This window comes from Myripristis murdjan, chromosome 18 (genome assembly GCF_902150065.1).
Source record: "Myripristis murdjan chromosome 18, fMyrMur1.1, whole genome shotgun sequence".
In the NCBI taxonomy this organism is placed as follows: domain Eukaryota; kingdom Metazoa; phylum Chordata; class Actinopteri; order Holocentriformes; family Holocentridae; genus Myripristis; species Myripristis murdjan.
This window is the reverse complement of record NC_043997.1, coordinates 18,518,475-18,534,886: the sequence shown is the minus strand read 5'-3', so window position 1 is coordinate 18,534,886 and position 16,412 is coordinate 18,518,475. Positions and strand designations below refer to the sequence as shown.

At 40.3% G+C, this 16,412-nt stretch overlaps 1 protein-coding gene across 1 annotated transcript; it reads left to right on the top strand.

Annotated features, from left to right (window-relative positions):
- Positions 1-2,035: 2,035 nt before the first annotated feature.
- etnppl (ethanolamine-phosphate phospho-lyase) lies at positions 2,036-14,653 on the top strand. The gene is made up of 13 exons (XM_030075555.1): positions 2,036-2,148; positions 3,117-3,235; positions 3,851-4,010; positions 5,886-5,960; positions 6,262-6,355; positions 8,696-8,812; positions 10,166-10,248; positions 10,852-11,077; positions 11,850-12,004; positions 12,563-12,652; positions 13,320-13,450; positions 13,639-13,709; positions 13,938-14,653. Exons 1-13 carry the CDS (start codon positions 2,090-2,092, stop codon positions 14,034-14,036), a joined length of 1,479 nt encoding a protein of 492 aa, XP_029931415.1. The 5' UTR covers positions 2,036-2,089; the 3' UTR covers positions 14,037-14,653.
- Positions 14,654-16,412: the final 1,759 nt, after the last annotated feature.

Here is a 16,412-nt window from a genome sequence, read left to right as displayed (position 1 = left end):
CTTCTTCACCGTGCATTTACTTCAGCTACAGGCCTTACCATGGCATTCATCCGCTTTTTCTTTAGTTTTGTGTGTCAGAAAGCAGAGTATGACAACAAAGCACTGCTGGCCTGGATGTTGTCGGGCCCTCGCCAACGCAGCAGCAGAAATAAGTCAAATATCACAGCTTTTTTTTTTCTCTCTCTCTCTCTCTTTCTCTCTCTCTCTCTCACTCTCTCTCTTTGCATTGAATGTAGTTTGATATATGTATAGTGGATTATTAATGTACTGTTGAAATGTGTGCTCATTTGACAAAAAAAAGTGCAATTTATACTTTGGTTAATGTGTGCAGCATCAAATGCAGCTTAGATATCACATGAGCGTGATTTTATATAGCTTCATTTGTTCAATCATGCTACCCTGTATACCACTACCTTGGGGGAAAAAAAAAAGTTTATTAAAGAAACAAATGTAAATATTGACCTTTCATTAAGACATGATTTGGACTGATTTGTGTTTTGAGGTCTCAAGTACTGTCCCTTTAAAGTTTTGTTTCCGTTACTTAATTTCACTGAGCTTTTGTTTTGTTTTTATTTTGTTATTTTTTTCAGTTTTGTGGTTTGATTTCCAGCCTTTGTCACAGTACAGTAATTTGCTCCCACGAGGTGCTGTCCCATCAGCACGTGCAGCTAACTGATTATTATTATTTTTTTAATTAATGTATTGTGATAGATGGTTGTTTCCTTGTTATGGTTTCAAGTATTGTTCAGTCAAGCTACTAACAGAAATGCCAAAATACAAAAGAAACATTTATTTCCATTATAAAGCTGATAAGGGGCTCCAGAATTATTTTGAGACCGGTGAACAGCCACAGACTCTCAAACAGCCAAATTCAAACCCAGGCTCTGTGCAAGAACAAATTTTCCACTTTGCGGCTTATTTTTAGTCCAAATTGCATTTCTGTCACCGTGGTATGTTTTATTTTCTGTTCTGCTCCTTTTTTTGTTTGTTTGTTTTTACACACTTTATTGAAATTTCATTGAGGATCGTCATGATCACACGTTATTTCAAGATGACATTTCATATGACTGTACTGTTGGAGCCAAATAAATGCAGTCTTTCAAATGCATCATGGACTTGCCTTGTATTGATGTCTCTTTAAAACTTTGTGACTTTTCAATGCAGTCTACACAGGCTATGTGCAGATTAAAGAATAATAATAAGAAGAAGAAGAATCCTTTATTGTCACTGTTAAAATTGTTAACAATTAATGTCGGTTAGTATTGTTGTTATTTATGTATCTATTGCTTTTTTTCTAATTATTTCCTGTAATATACTGTCTGGAGAATTTCATTTTATAATCTCCTTGAGGGTCTCTAGGCAGTTCTCCCTCATATTTCTATATGAAGTCCATATGAAGCCTTTTTTTGTCACAGTAATAGAGGTGTTCATTCATTTCTATGTTTAGCATTGAGCGCATAGTTGGTGGTGCTGTTGGACTGCATTTTATTGAGGTGTTTCCACTATTCTGTCCCGCTCATGCAAATAAACAGGGGAGGACAAAAAAAATTAGTAACACTTCAACAACCTCCAGCACAAGACCTCTGCAAACTACAGCCTCAGTAGTAAACACAGAATTAAATTCTCACATTCTCCACAATGTCAACAAAAACTGAACATGATAAACTTTCTTAAAGGGTAGAATTTACGGCAGAGCTTTTGTACTGAACTGCATTAGACAGTACAGGTGGAGCTGATAAGAGGATATAAAACTATTATTTATACCAGGATATACTTTATATTATATATATTGCAGTATATTTATGTATCTTTATTTTGATTTGTAGTGAATGTATATTTGACAGTCATGTAAAGTCTATACACATGCATAGTCGCTCATATCTGTAACTGGTGTGACGTCAGAGTCCACCTTCGGTTCCTCGCTGCAGTAGGTGGCAGCGTGAAGTTGTGTGTGTGCGTTGCGTGTGTGCGTGCGTGCGCGCGCGTGTGTGGGAGTCTTTGCCGAGTCATTTCTGCTGCAGCTGATAAAGCTGACCGGGGCTGAGAGGAGAGACAAGTGGCTGTCGCCTTCAAGTTGAGCGACAGCAGGATGTCGGCGGAGATCTTCACCAAGAGGAAGACGATCGAGCTGAGGAAGAAGCACATCGGGTAAGATGATTAACATTCTGCCTTCATTTGCTGCCGCCGGCACCGCAGCTTCTTCTGCAAGTTGGGGGATTCAAAGTTTGCCAGGAGGATGCGGGTTGCAATATTACTCACCTCCCCGGCGTCCGAGCCACTTTTCACTCAAGGAAGGAAATAAAAAAAAAGATCCGATACACTTTCTTAAAACCACATGACGGTTGTTTACCTCAGAGCTTGGCATTCGCTCGGTTCTGTCAAGTCATACGCAAGTAACTGTTACATAACTAAATGTTTCAACTTTTTTTTTTTTTTAATGCAGAAACTACCGACTTCGACGAATGAGTTGCCAAAAAACAAACAAACAAACAAAAACTTTCTTCTCTCATCTTCAATTAATCTAAAATGTCCACTGGTCATGTAAAAACTATAAGCCTACCATCTGTCATTTGGGTAAAAAAAAAAAAAACTGTCACAATGTATGTATGTCATTCTATTATAATTTTAACGTATTAAAATTAACAAGGAGATTTGACTTCCCATGATTATCTCGTGAGCGCACAGAGTGAAACCATCTACTGCTGCAATTGTAAGCCAGTTAAAAGGATAAATTTACTGTGATTATAAGAACCATTTTAATCATTTATTATGTAAAAATGACCAAACATTTGCAAATAACAGCTATACAGTTGCAAAGATTTCTTTGTTTGTTTGTTTGTTTGTTTGTTTATTCATTCATTTTGTCTATAGTAAACCATTTAACCAGCATTTTTTCACTTTTCATTTTGTTGACTTAATCTATTAATTAAAAAAAAAAAAAAAAAGACTTGTTGATCCCTTAGTCAACAAAAAATCATAAGCTGCAATTTCTCTCTCATCTGTAACCAGGCCACAATCAAACTGTCAAAACAGAGTGAAATCTGCACTTTACCCACAGAGCATACCATTATTAATATTACTGGCTACCATTATTAATGTTATTGGCTGAATTGCAGGCCATCTTGTAAGATTTTCTTCAGCCATGATCCCATCAAGATTGTGAGAGCCAGAGGCCAGTACATGTATGATGAAAAAGGACAGCGGTACTTGGATTGCATCAACAATGTGGCCCATGGTAAAAGCACACACACACACACACACACACACACACACACACACACACACACACACACACACACACACACACATGCATTGAAACATGCAAACACACTTGTCAGGTCAAATCTGTCAGGTCAGAATCTGCATTTATATTGTCACCACCAGATATTGCAAAAATGCAGCTGTATTCCTGATTTCTGGTTAGTCGCATCATATTCGATGCTTATGAGCTGGCATTCAGCCTGACAGTGGGTTGGAGGTGTTGTATTTTAGGATCTGTGTTCGTGCTGTTTTTGGCATTTCTTGATGTCTCATCTAAATAAGTCGTGGGACACCGGGACCCCCCGCAGACTCATCAGTTGCACACAGTTGCCCTGTAATGCCCTCCTAATTTGTAATGGCTGGAATTGATGCTACTTGCAGAGCGGATGTTTTCCTGGCCTGCCGCATTCAAAACACTTTAATTTAAACACAAGACCTGCAATTTTGGGCCTTTAACATCAGGTTTTGTGCAGACCTCAAAGGCCAATTACAACCCCACCACGTCAGGGCTCATGCCAATCCTGTGTTTATGTTCTGAGCTTGAGGTGGGCTTCCCATCCTCTGCATGCGTCCCTCCTTGTTTTCTCAGTGGGCCACAGCCACCCAGATGTGGTGAGGGCCGGAGCGCAGCAGATGGAACTGCTGAACACCAACTCACGTTTCTTGCATGACAACCTCGTGCTGTATGCCCAGAGACTACAAGCCACACTGCCTGACAAGCTGTCTGTCTGCTACTTTGTCAACTCTGGGTATGACCGCATTTCTTTCATTTTTCAAACATCAACTGGTGCACCGATCTGCTTTTAACCCTGCCTTAAAAATTTCCCTCTAAGTGGCAAAGAAAAATATCACACACCATACATCTTCTGTATCTGGTTTCAACAATTTATTGAAGCTGTAACACTCTGATATTGAGTGAATTGAGCATTACATCAGATAGAAAATAACTTGTGCATTGTTTTATACACGTTTCCCTGTAATTCATCAGGACATATTTGGTATCTCTGGAAACCTTGGGATCTCCAGCAGAATTTAAAATAAAGTTCTGTGGGTTTCAACAAAGCTCAGCAGTGCAGTGATGATGAACGCACCGACAGGAACGGTAGAGTTGGAGAGATTAAGGCTTTTCTTGATGCTTGTGACTCAGAAAGTTGTGGGAAGGGCTCAGTTAATGGCACAATAAAAAATATTTACCCAAAATATATGACCATTAGGCTTACTGTGCTCAAGAATAACCTTCTTTTTAAAGGAATACATTTTGGGTAAAATACCATTTTTCCAATGAATGCAGACTGAGACAAGATGTTTGATACCATTTTCGCCTCTGTGCGTCCAGTGGTTCTGTTCTTATGGGAAGCATTTCATGTTAGCTTAGCATAAATGCTGGAAGTTAATAGGAGTCATTAGCCTAGCTCTGTCAAAGTGTAAAACTCCTCCAAAATGACTCTTGTTTGTTTGTTTTTTTAAATTCCAAGATATGTATTTCAAAAACATCATACATTGTTTAAAGAAGACAGCCTCAGAGTTTCTCTAAGGTTTATTTGTTCACTTTGATAGTGCTAGGCTAATGACTCCCATAGGCTTCAAGTCTTTACGCTAAGCTAACACTAAAGGCTACCTGTAGGACCTGAACCACTGGACATACAGAGCTCAAAATCTTGTTAGGCATGAGAAGAGCAATGATGCCAATCAAGTCTAGCCATCTTTATGGACTTCATTCATCAAACTGATCAGCACTGATCTGGTTACTCATTAACTACAGTGCCGGATTGGCGCAGTGTGAACAGGAACTATCCAGGGTAATAATCTAATCCATCCAAGCCACTGCATGGCTCAGAAACATGTCATCCCTGCATACCCATGCGTCTCAATGCTCTGTTCAAAGATGCAAAAGCATGCTCGCATACCACCAAACCAACTTCAGATGGAAAAACAAACAAACAAAAAAAGAGGACACTGAAAACCACACGGGAGAATGATAAGAAAAAACAGACAGTGGCAAACACAGTGAATCCACACCCGGTGGCTGCTGCCGTGCCAACCCTGCTGTTTTGCAGTGTGGCCACACGTGCAGGCAGTGATGAAAAACAGGTCTAGACAGTTAAGTGTAAATGCACTCTGCACGTGATAAAGATGAATTAAGGGTTAGGTTTTGATCACAGGTTACAAAAACATGAAAAACACAGGGCGAAATGCTTGTAGTAAACAGGTGCATGCATCTGTCACCAATTATGTGAAATAGATGAACAAATTCTTTGTTTTACCAGTGGCGTGTTTGTGCATTTCCATGAAGATCAATGACCTGAGGATTGCAATTTTTATTGTTTTTATTGTATTCTCATATTTCAAAACAAAAACTTTACAATCCATACATACAATCCAATCTCCAGTGGTCTACAAATTTAATGCAAATATAATTTACACATTAGATCTGAATTGTAGCTCTTCCAATGAATGTTACATAGCTCTGCCTTGTATGTCTCCTGTCAGTTTAATCTCCAAATTTTAAACCGGGCTGTGAAATATCAAGCCATGTCATGCTTGCTGGTGATATCCATGGCTTCACCTGTGTATTCTGTGGTGACTGAGTAACTCATAGTAACCCTTGCCCCTTTGAACTTCAGATCCGAAGCCAACGATCTGGCCCTTCGACTCGCCTGGCAGTACACGGGCCACAAAGATGTCATCACGCTCAACAAGTGAGTGCGACTTCCTGGCAGTGTTTCAAAAAGACTGGCAGTTTGAGTATGTGTGAAAGTTTGACTGTGTGAAAGTAAAACAGAAAGAATGATATAGTGTAATATAATGTTATAGTATGCTCATCATCATTTTGTAATCCAGTGATTTTCATTTAATGTGCCAGTTTAATGTTCTTGATTCTGATACTGTAGTATTAAACAACATATTGGGTGTAATCTCCTGTGCCTCAGTGCCGGCCATCATATACTGTCACTGTCAGTGTGTTTTCCCATCCTCGGCCTTTGTTGTCTGTGTTTGCAGTGCATACCACGGCCATGTTTCATCGTTAATAGACATCAGCCCATATAAGTTTCACCAGCTGTCAGATGCTGAGCAGAATCAATTTGTTCACGTGGTGAGTGCACCTTTCTGTCTGCCTGCACTCTATCAAAACATCACACCTCAGCTTGCTCTGTTGGCTTCTTGCAGGTTACTGGGCACGCACCTCGGCATGCCTGCATGGGTTTGTGTGTTTGTGTGTGAGGAAATGCCTGTGTGTGTATGTGTGCATATGCTTGCATGCATGGATATGCACTTAGTGGCTACTTTATAAGGTTAAACTCCGTATTAATAGATTTCTCTAGATAGGGAGCTACATTTGAATAAATTGTGAATATGCATCATGCCAGAGGTTGAGTTATCGTTACTGTTTGATCTAAATGTTGAAGCATAATGTTAGAGTTTGTGTATGTAGCGCCAGACACACCAGTTGTCTTGGGTCGGGAGTTAACTGAGGATGTTGTGAAGAACAAAAATTCCTGTGGCATGCAGTCCTGAGGGTGAAAAGATGCTATTAAGAGGCTACAGGTATACAAATAACATCATAACCCTGTACTGCCAAGTATCTCCCAACAAAAATCTAGGTGAGCCAGAATACTGTGAGAAGAGGTTACACTGGGCGCTGGTGCGAATATGCTGCTAGTTTTGACAAATCGTGGTTTCTCTTGTAACAAACTGAGGACAGAAGTTGAATCCGTGGATTCATCCTGCCCTGTGTCACCAGTACAGGATGTTTTCTTCGAACAAATTAGGCCCTTAGTACCAGTGGAGCATCATTTGAATATAGAGCCAGGCAATGTATCGATATTATCTTAGTATGGCGACATGGACTGGGATCATAATATCATGACATGGCATTATCATTATCTTTCCCTGGTTTTAAAGACTGCAATACACTAAATGGAAGCAACTCTGAAAACTGTTGTCCCTCTTCTGTGCTCTTCCATATTTTGCCTCTACCTGCTTGATCTTATCCACATTTTAATGATTTTTTTAAATGAAAAATCTCTTGTGTGTGCATTCCTTATGAAAGCACCAGTAGTCAGCTCTACAATGTTGTCATAATCCCGATATTGAGGTATTCATTCAAAGATATTGTGATATTTCATTTTGCTCAGCCCTTGAATGTCGCAGCAAACCTAAATATTGCTGCAAGGTGCGTCTTTTCATGGCCGCAGGCTAGCGTTTGTCCAGTGGATACTTCCAGCAGGGGATTGTGCCATCATACAAGGCATGCGTCACCGCAAGATTGTTCCAGAAACAGGACTGCAGTCGACTCCAGTGGTCTCCGCAGTGTCTAGATCTCTACCCAACTGAGCAGATTTGGGATGAGGTGTTTGTAAGACAGAAGTTCTGCCAAGAAGTCTGCAGGAACTGAGTGATGCTGTTGAGTCAGAATGGATCGAGACCCCTGTGGATGGTTTCCAGCAGCTTGTTAAATCCATGACTCAGAGAATTCAGAGGGGATCCGACTAGATGTGCGTACCTGACAATGTAGCCACTCAGTGTATGTGTGTTTGAGTGCAATGAGCGCAGTGATGCAACAAGCAGTTCCTCCTACAGGTAATGTTCCTGTGCTTGTCCTTGTTCAGATAAGATAATCTGTGCACTGTGGAAGCTATTTTTCCGCTACAGGAATTAGAGAAAGTAGGCATTTAAACAATCTTGATGATACTTCTACCATTTTGATGCAGACTGCAAACCACAGATCACTCGATATTGAAATATGTTTCCATAAGACAGTCTGAATGATTGTGAGTGAATGAATACCTTTGACAAAATTAGCTGGGTTGATTGTACAGGCGCTGACTCATCAGTGCATCATGGAGTGACCAGCTTGCATACTTTATTTATGCTCATACAGTTATAAGGCCTTTGCCTACAAATTGACTAGGTGACCAGAAAATTCGAGTGTGAATGTCACCAACCCTAAGATGATAACAACATGCTTTTTCTGACAATTTCATCAGGCAGTTCTCAAACATCACCCAGCCATGCTGATTTGTCACAGATATTCACAGAAATCCTCACATGAATGCTCAGTTGGATGGTAGGGAAAGGACAGATATTTTGACATATTTTGGATCGGGCCTTGTTTTGTTAAACATTAACGTACTGTAAAAGGTCACTGAGAGGCATATCGTGTTAAGTCAACAGCCTCAAAAATCAACAAACCTGTTTTCATGTTGTAGCACATTTACATGAGTCAGCCAGTGACATGTGCATCCAATATTATTTTAAACTGCTATGAATGAAGAGCCTAAGGACCAAGATGAAAATATGTTTAGACAGTTTTTAGACTGACTGACTACACCTTTTGGAGCTTCAAACCGCAAAGAACCCAACCCTCTTTCCCATTACTGAAGACATATATGAGCCATAATCCTCTCTATTCATTGGTTTAATCCTCATACAGGCACCAAGCCCAGATGTGTACAGAGGCAAATACAGAGCGGATCACCCAGACCCTGCCACAGCGTACGCAGACGATGTCAAAGATATCATAAACAAAGCCCATGAGAAAGGAGGCAAGGTAGTGCTCATGTTGTTGCTGGAATTAACTCTCAAGATTGACCTACTACAGTTTCTTTGTATAAAAAACTGTAGTATGTCGTCAGCATACGGCTCTATAAATCGCTTGCTTTGTTATGAACTGCATGGACTTTTTGGAAAATTGTCCTGTTGGTCAGCTTACTTTTTATGTTATAAGAAGATCGACCGTTGATCATCCTCCTACATTTGTTAGTATTAGCTGCAATAGGAGGAGCTTCCATCATAACATGTAAAAGGTAAGTTGACCAACAAGCCGGTTTTCAACAAAAGAGGGTGTAATCCTTTGTGTGTCTTTCAGACTGTCAGCCATAATGACGCTGACTACACACAGGAGAAATCACAGTGAATACAAACCTCAAGAATTCCATCACAGTGGTCTTAAAATGTGAATTATAAAATCGAAATGACAATTAAGTCACAGAAAATCTGGTACTCAGCTCTCAAGTGCTTTATAACTGTCTGGACCATTCCTGAATTCATGGTGTATAAGCCCTAAAAAGTGAATTAAAACTCCCAAATGCACAGTTCAAAGAACATAAATGTTCAATTTCTTCATCAAGAGCCAACCAAAATAATTCCTACTTTATATTTCCTACCACCGCATGGTTATATGGATTTTATTTTAAAACAGTACACACTGGAAATAATTCTCTTGTACACCTGGCCTCAACGAATGTCACAGGCATCAAGATGCATTGATGCCCCTCTTTATTGATTTTCTACCCTTACTTTTCCCTTTTCTCCTCTTTCATGTCTCACTATTTTCAGGTTTAGGCCGAGGACTCGGTCACATAGCACAAGATCTTGCACTGGGCCTCTCAAGCGTCCAAGCTTGTTGGCCATTAATTCTGTGTTCAAAAGCCCAAACCAAGGAGAGGCAAGGAGAATAAGATTCATTCTGTTCAGATAATACAGAATGCCTTTAGCCACGTGTAATGGATGTTAGTGAAGCCAGAATGGGCAGTTTGATGTACGATTGCAACTTTTATGAAAGGGGATGTACTAACAGTTGTAGGGAGAAAAAAAATTAATACTGGCTTAGATTAGAAATGTACAATTGTGTAGATTTGATAAGTTTGGGAGACTGACCAGTTTTCTCTTATTGCCATTTTGTCTAAGACCTTTAATGAGAACATTTAGAAAATTTAGCCACGTCCAAGCATTATGTAACTGCCTCTGTCTTGTCTGCTGGGTGATTTTGGGACAACCCACTGATAGCTAGAAAGCGAAATCCCCACTTTGGAGAAAAAGGGAGATGCACAAGTTGCAGGTATCAGGACTCTTCCTCCCAGGCCAGCAGTGTGTTGGTCTGATGTGCTCTTCTCTTGTGCAGATTGCTGCTTTTATTGCCGAGTCGCTGCAGAGTTGTGGTGGGCAAGTCATTCCCCCCTCGGGCTACTTCCAGAAAGTGGCAGAGTATGTACCCAAGAGATTGCATTCACGTCTAAGCTCAGTGCCTGTTTTTTTTTTTTTTACTGTTCAGAATGACTTTGACCGATAAAATGTAGACAAGTTTCCATTGTGTAAGAGCTGATGGAATTTCAGAGTATGCAAAAGACACAACCAAATCAGATGTTCAGCTTGTCTGGGTTGCAAGAACTCTTAAATTAATGAACACAAAAGACACTGCCTGCCAACCACACCTTACCAAATTTGGTTATTTAGAATAATCAAGGACTTTGCACCCAATGTTGGGGCATATTTCACAAGATATGCATCAGTGATTTGGTAATATGGTTTCAACAAATTCCTCTTGCTAAATCCTGAAATTGCAGCAATGTTTCTTTAAGATGTGCACTTTAAAGGCACTTGGTCAGTGCTAAACAAATTTTGACAGATGGACTTTTTGTTTCATGTGTTACCTCTGTGTTCTAACCTTTGTGCCCTTCCACCACAAACAGTGTAGGTGATTTCCCCTTATAATCCCTGGTAATACCCTTAAACAAACAGAAAATGAACATGCGTAACAGACTGAGTGTGTATACCTGTACACTTCCTGACTCTGCTTTCCTTTTACAGACATGTTCGTCAAGCTGGGGGCGTATTCATCGCCGATGAAGTCCAAGTAGGCTTCGGGCGTGTTGGCACCCACTTCTGGGCCTTCCAGCTGCAGGGAGAGGACTTTGTCCCCGACATCGTCACCATGGGCAAACCTATCGGCAACGGGCATCCCATGTCATGTGTGGTCACCACCAGAGAGGTGGCGGAGGCTTTCATGTCAAGTGGGATGGAGTACTTCAACACTGTAAGGGAATTTTCTAGAAGACCCCAGCCCCATGCTACTTCAACAGATTTGAAATGGATAGAGTCAGTGATAGAAGTGTCAATTTGCCTCAGTGACACTCCTCTGCTGAATGCCAACTTGCAGCTGTTTGGTTGATTTTGAACTTTTTTTCCTTTTAATCAGAAATGGCAAACGGCAGAATCAAATTAATGTGAGCATGCACTTTGTTTTGTCTGCGATGTTGACCAGAAATAGCACTGACCTGACCTCATCCTTGACATGAAGTTCGTGTCCATATTTGCCCAAGCATTTAAACACATCTGGTTTCCTCATTATGGGGAAAAATACATTCAGTACAAGCCAGAGTTGTTCATTGACAGTCTCAGTTTACAGTCGTTTCCTGTGAAAGGAAAGTTGGGGGAAATTGTCCATAGTCATAATAGTCATATTGGAGTTTATTCAGCCAGACTGCTACTGTTAGGACCTTTTCCAGTCATATAATGCAAATGATCCCTATGATTTGATTCTAAAGTTGACTCTCAATTAAGCAAAAATGTCATCATGCAAAACAGCAAAAAGCAAAAACAGACAATCTACAATGGAACAACTGTGTTATGTGAAACAAAGCCAACAGTCTTTAGTCTCTGTTTTGAAGTCATGTGCAGAGTTGCCTGACGTTGCATATTGAAGCGGTGTACCGAATCCTTCACTGATCATCCAGCAGACTTCTCAGGTGGTGTGAACCTAATCTCGGTGTCATCTTTCCTCTGTGTCTGGGTTTTGAATTTCTTAGTTTGGTGGTAACCCGGTGTCCTGTGCCATTGGTCTCGCCGTTCTCGACGTGATTGAGAAAGAGGACCTGCAGGGTAATGCACTGCGTGTGGGGAGCTACCTGACCGAGCTGCTGGAGAAGCAGAGGGAGAAGCACCCACTGGTGGGCGACATCAGGTGGATAAACACAGAGAAACACAGACACAAAACAGAGAATTACAATATGCATGCTCCAAGGTCTATCTATATGCTGATAATCTCATTGTTGAGGCAAGTTGTTATACTGCTAATTACACCTGATCAGATAAAAATATGCACATACCGCAGTTTTACATGCAGCACTAATGTTGAGTCATGCTTCCCTAATCTCGTGACCCTAGTGTAAACTAATGATGTGACAAGACATTTCAGTTGTAATCTGTGAGGTTCTCCTCGAAAAACTTACCACACAACAAATGTAGCAAATGTAAAAGTTCCTTTTAACTATTGGTTGAATGGCTGTTGCAATAAAGACGCTTGTTTCTCTGATATTATTGCAGGTTATTGCTTTAAAGGTTTGGTCTAAAACATGACCATGGTCTATAAATGTCTAAGAGAAAACCATTTTCTTGAAGACAGTAGAAAACTTTGGATGTTTTTTTCGTCAAATGGCCCTTTGAACCACAATTTCTTTGGAAGCCTTTGTGATGCAACACCTCTGAAACACAGCATGTTCATTTGTGTCATGTCTGGCAGAGGCTGCGGCTTGTTTGTGGGGGTGGAGCTGGTCAAGGACAGGGTGAAACTCACTCCTGCAACAGCAGAGGCTCAAGAGATCATATACAAGTAAGTGTTTAGTCCTGTGTGTGTGCTGCCTCAGATGTTCTGCCCAAGCTCGGGTGTGGCTACCATGTACTTGTCTTGGGTGCATCACAGTTGCAAAGCATCGTGCTTGAAGCAACAGGACAGGCTTTATCACATTTTTTGTCCTGAACTGCAACACAGTGTCATTTTCCTTTAAATAACATGGCCACTTAGAGTCTATAAACCATGCCAGTTTTAGTGAAACTTGCTTTTCAAGTTAGGACGGTTTGCAAAAATCAACAAAAAGGATGTAGTTATATAAGAAGTAACATTCAGGATTAATGATTGCAAGTATGCTCCAACCAGTATGGGTTTTTAAGGCCCCTATGATGCCTATATGTTTGTTTTGAAGCTCACAATAATTGATTGTGCACCATTATGGAATTCTTTAAGGGTTAGCAACTCTTTACACCTTTCCAGTAGAAGGGGAACTTGATTGAAAGCTGAGACAAGACAGATTTTCATCCCCGATTTGTTCTTCTTCTCTCGTTGAAGGTGAATTAATCAGTGAAATCACCTGGTGCAGCTGAGAGGAGGAGAAATCCCTCCTCCTCTCAGCTCCCCTGTGGCACATGGGGATTAGGGCCTTCAAATGAAGAATTAGTTTCACAGAAGCTGAAGAAGTAAATAGAACAACTTGTGTCCTCAGTCTTAAGGAACAGCACATCCTGCTTAGTGCGGACGGACCTCATCGCAACGTCCTTAAGTTCAAGCCGCCCCTGTGCTTCACGAAGGAGGACGCTGACTTGGTGGTGGAGAAAATCGACCGCATCCTCACAGGTACTTTCCATGTTCCCGTGAGTTTGTGTTCTGTTCCGCTTTGTAGGAACAAGGTGGACCTGGCAGGTCTCTCTCTTGCCCATTCATTATTGAAAAGGCTTGAGGTGTACCGTGATACGATGCAAGGTCCTCTGCAAGAACCCTCATTCACGTGTGGTTTGTGTGTATCTGCTTTTTGGTGTTTCCAGACTTGGAGAAAGCTTTGGGCTTGAATCTGCCAAACACAGCGAATCTAGAGAATGGAGGCTGTAGCAAAAAGGTAAGAAGTCTGGCTCGGTTTCATTTTTGAGCACCTTCTCTTTATCTTAGTGTTTCCTCTGCCAAACATTAGAGACAATTCAAATGGCTTCCCATCAGATACCAAAGGCAATAAACCTAGAGAGGATTGTAATTATTTTACGCAGGAACTACACTGGATTGCTCTAAACTGTCTTGAATTTGCACCTTATTTTTTTTCTCCCCTCTTAATTCATGGATTTGTCCCAAGCTGGCAGCAGAGGAAAATGGCCACCAACATCACAACGGGCTGTTACACGGCAGGGAGAGCGGAGGACAAGTTCTTCAGACCAAATGCCTCAAGACATAAAGGTGCTCATGACCGTTTTAGTGGAGTCAGACGTCTGTTAGCTGCGCCTGGTTTCACTTCAGTGTTTTACAAGACAAGTGTTTTTTGCTCAAGTGTAATATATACAATGTAAAATACAAATGAACAAAAGTTTTTATGTATTAATAATATATAATATCTACAAGACGCAACGTCCTCTCAGGTATTTTTAAATTACTATTTTTCTTTTGATCAGCACAAAGCTGTAATGACATCAGTTTTTATCGTGGTTGTAGCTTTTATGCAGAAAATCTCCTAAATTGCACAAATTACAGTATAACACTAGTTATTACATATTCTTTACTTTTTTCTCTGAAATCACTGTTTTCATGCCTAATTTAATTCTACTTTAAGTAAACTATAACATTACAAAATGAATACATGAATAGGGTAAAATTTAAATCATTTCTTCATTTGGCATTGGCATTTGGTGATTTATCATCACTTTTCTTGATATTTGTGTTGAACAACATTCAGTGATTTATAAACCAGCACAAGATAATCCAGAGCTAAAACCGGTGTATTCATTGTTGCTAAAATTCATAAAAGGCTAGCGAAGTTAGTGGTTAATTCAGTATTCGTATGTGAATTATCTGAATTAAAAAATTGCATGTTGTGCAATTAGTTTTGAAAGTAACTGTGTCCATTTTCTGTGATTTTTGAGATAACAAAAAAGTCGGTGACAGTGTTTCTGAAGGCGATCAAAGTTTTAAAGTGCAACAAATATCACAAGACACCACTGGGAAAAGTGGCTCCTAGTGGGAGAAACATAATCCATTCAGGAAAAATATACATTGCATATGTATTTGTAGTACACATAACTCTAAAGAGAATATTACACTGTGTATAAACATTTTGAATGGCCAACATATATTTAGTAAATATACGCATGGTCAGCAAGGCATTGGAGGACAATGTATTTGGCCAAACCATCATTTGAAAGAATACCATCAGAAATACATGTTTTGTCAGTTTTTGCACATTTGGAAACAAATCCATGCATATTTTCAAATGTGTGTGTGAAATATTGATGAATATTAAATGCGGGTGCAGGATTATACTGAACTGGCTCCTGTGCTTCAGATCAGCATGTAACTGGACAATGGGTCAAGACCCACCAAGGGCACTGTTGCACATCATTTTAATTTTTATTATTCGGTGCCAGCTCTCATTTCAACGTCACAGCGTCTTCATCAGAGTCAGACATGTTTGAAATTAAAACTGTGCACTCCAGTGTCCCTTGTGGGTTTTTACTCATTGTCCAGTTACACTCTAAATTAATATACACTACTCACAAAAAGTTAGGGATATTTGGCTTTTGGGTGAAATTTATGGACAATGTAAAAAGTTCACACTACAGTGATATTATATCATGAAAGAAGGGCATTTAAGTAGACGCATACACTGGTGATTTCCTCATCTCAAACAATTTCTTGAAACAAAAGCTAACAACAGTGGTGGGTATACCACAACAAAAAATGTCAGTGTCAATAACTTGTCATGTGCCCTTGAGCATCAATTACAGCTTGACAACGACGTCTCATGCTGTTCACAAGTCGACTTATTGTCTGCTGAGGCATGGCATCCCACTCTTCTTGAAGGGCGGCCCTCAGGACATTGAGGTTCTGGGGTACAGAGCTCTGAGCCTCTACACGGCGACTCAGCTGATCCCATAGGTTTTCTATGGGATGCAGGTCTGGACAAAGTGCAGGCCACTCCATTTGAGGTACCCCAGTCTCCAGCAGCCGTTCCCTAATGATACGACCTCGATGAGCTGAAGCATCAAACACCTGATGTGAATTTTGCCATTAAACTCCTTGTTAGAGAACAGCAACTTGTGCAAAAAGTACTGAAACACTGAACAGTTGGACATGTGCATTCAAAAGTTTACAGAAGGTCACATTAAGTTCACCTGTAAAGGTTATAATGCATTTTAGGTTCATCCTGAAATTTCACCCGAAAGCGGAATATCCCTAACTTTTTGTGAGTAGTGTATTCTTGCAGAATGATGAAGAGCACAAAGAGGCATGTATTTATTATGAGCATGGACCTGTTTAAGTCAAAGAAAATCTCTGATTTATTTACTGAGAAGGATGTTGTTTGTTCTCATGGGTGACATTTATGAAATTGTTCAGATGCTTTGTAAACTGATCAACAGAATTACAGGTTTGAAAACCAGCTCAGCCGGCAGTGGAGACCAATATTGTGATGCTAATAGCTGAGTGTCAGCCTCATCCCACTCTGTCTTGACGAAGCAGTCATGGAAATTGTTTTATCATTGTTGGACAGCTCAGAAATGATTGACCAGTAGTCGTCACTGACAGACTTTGGCTTTGTTTCCCTAAAGGGACCTTAGTG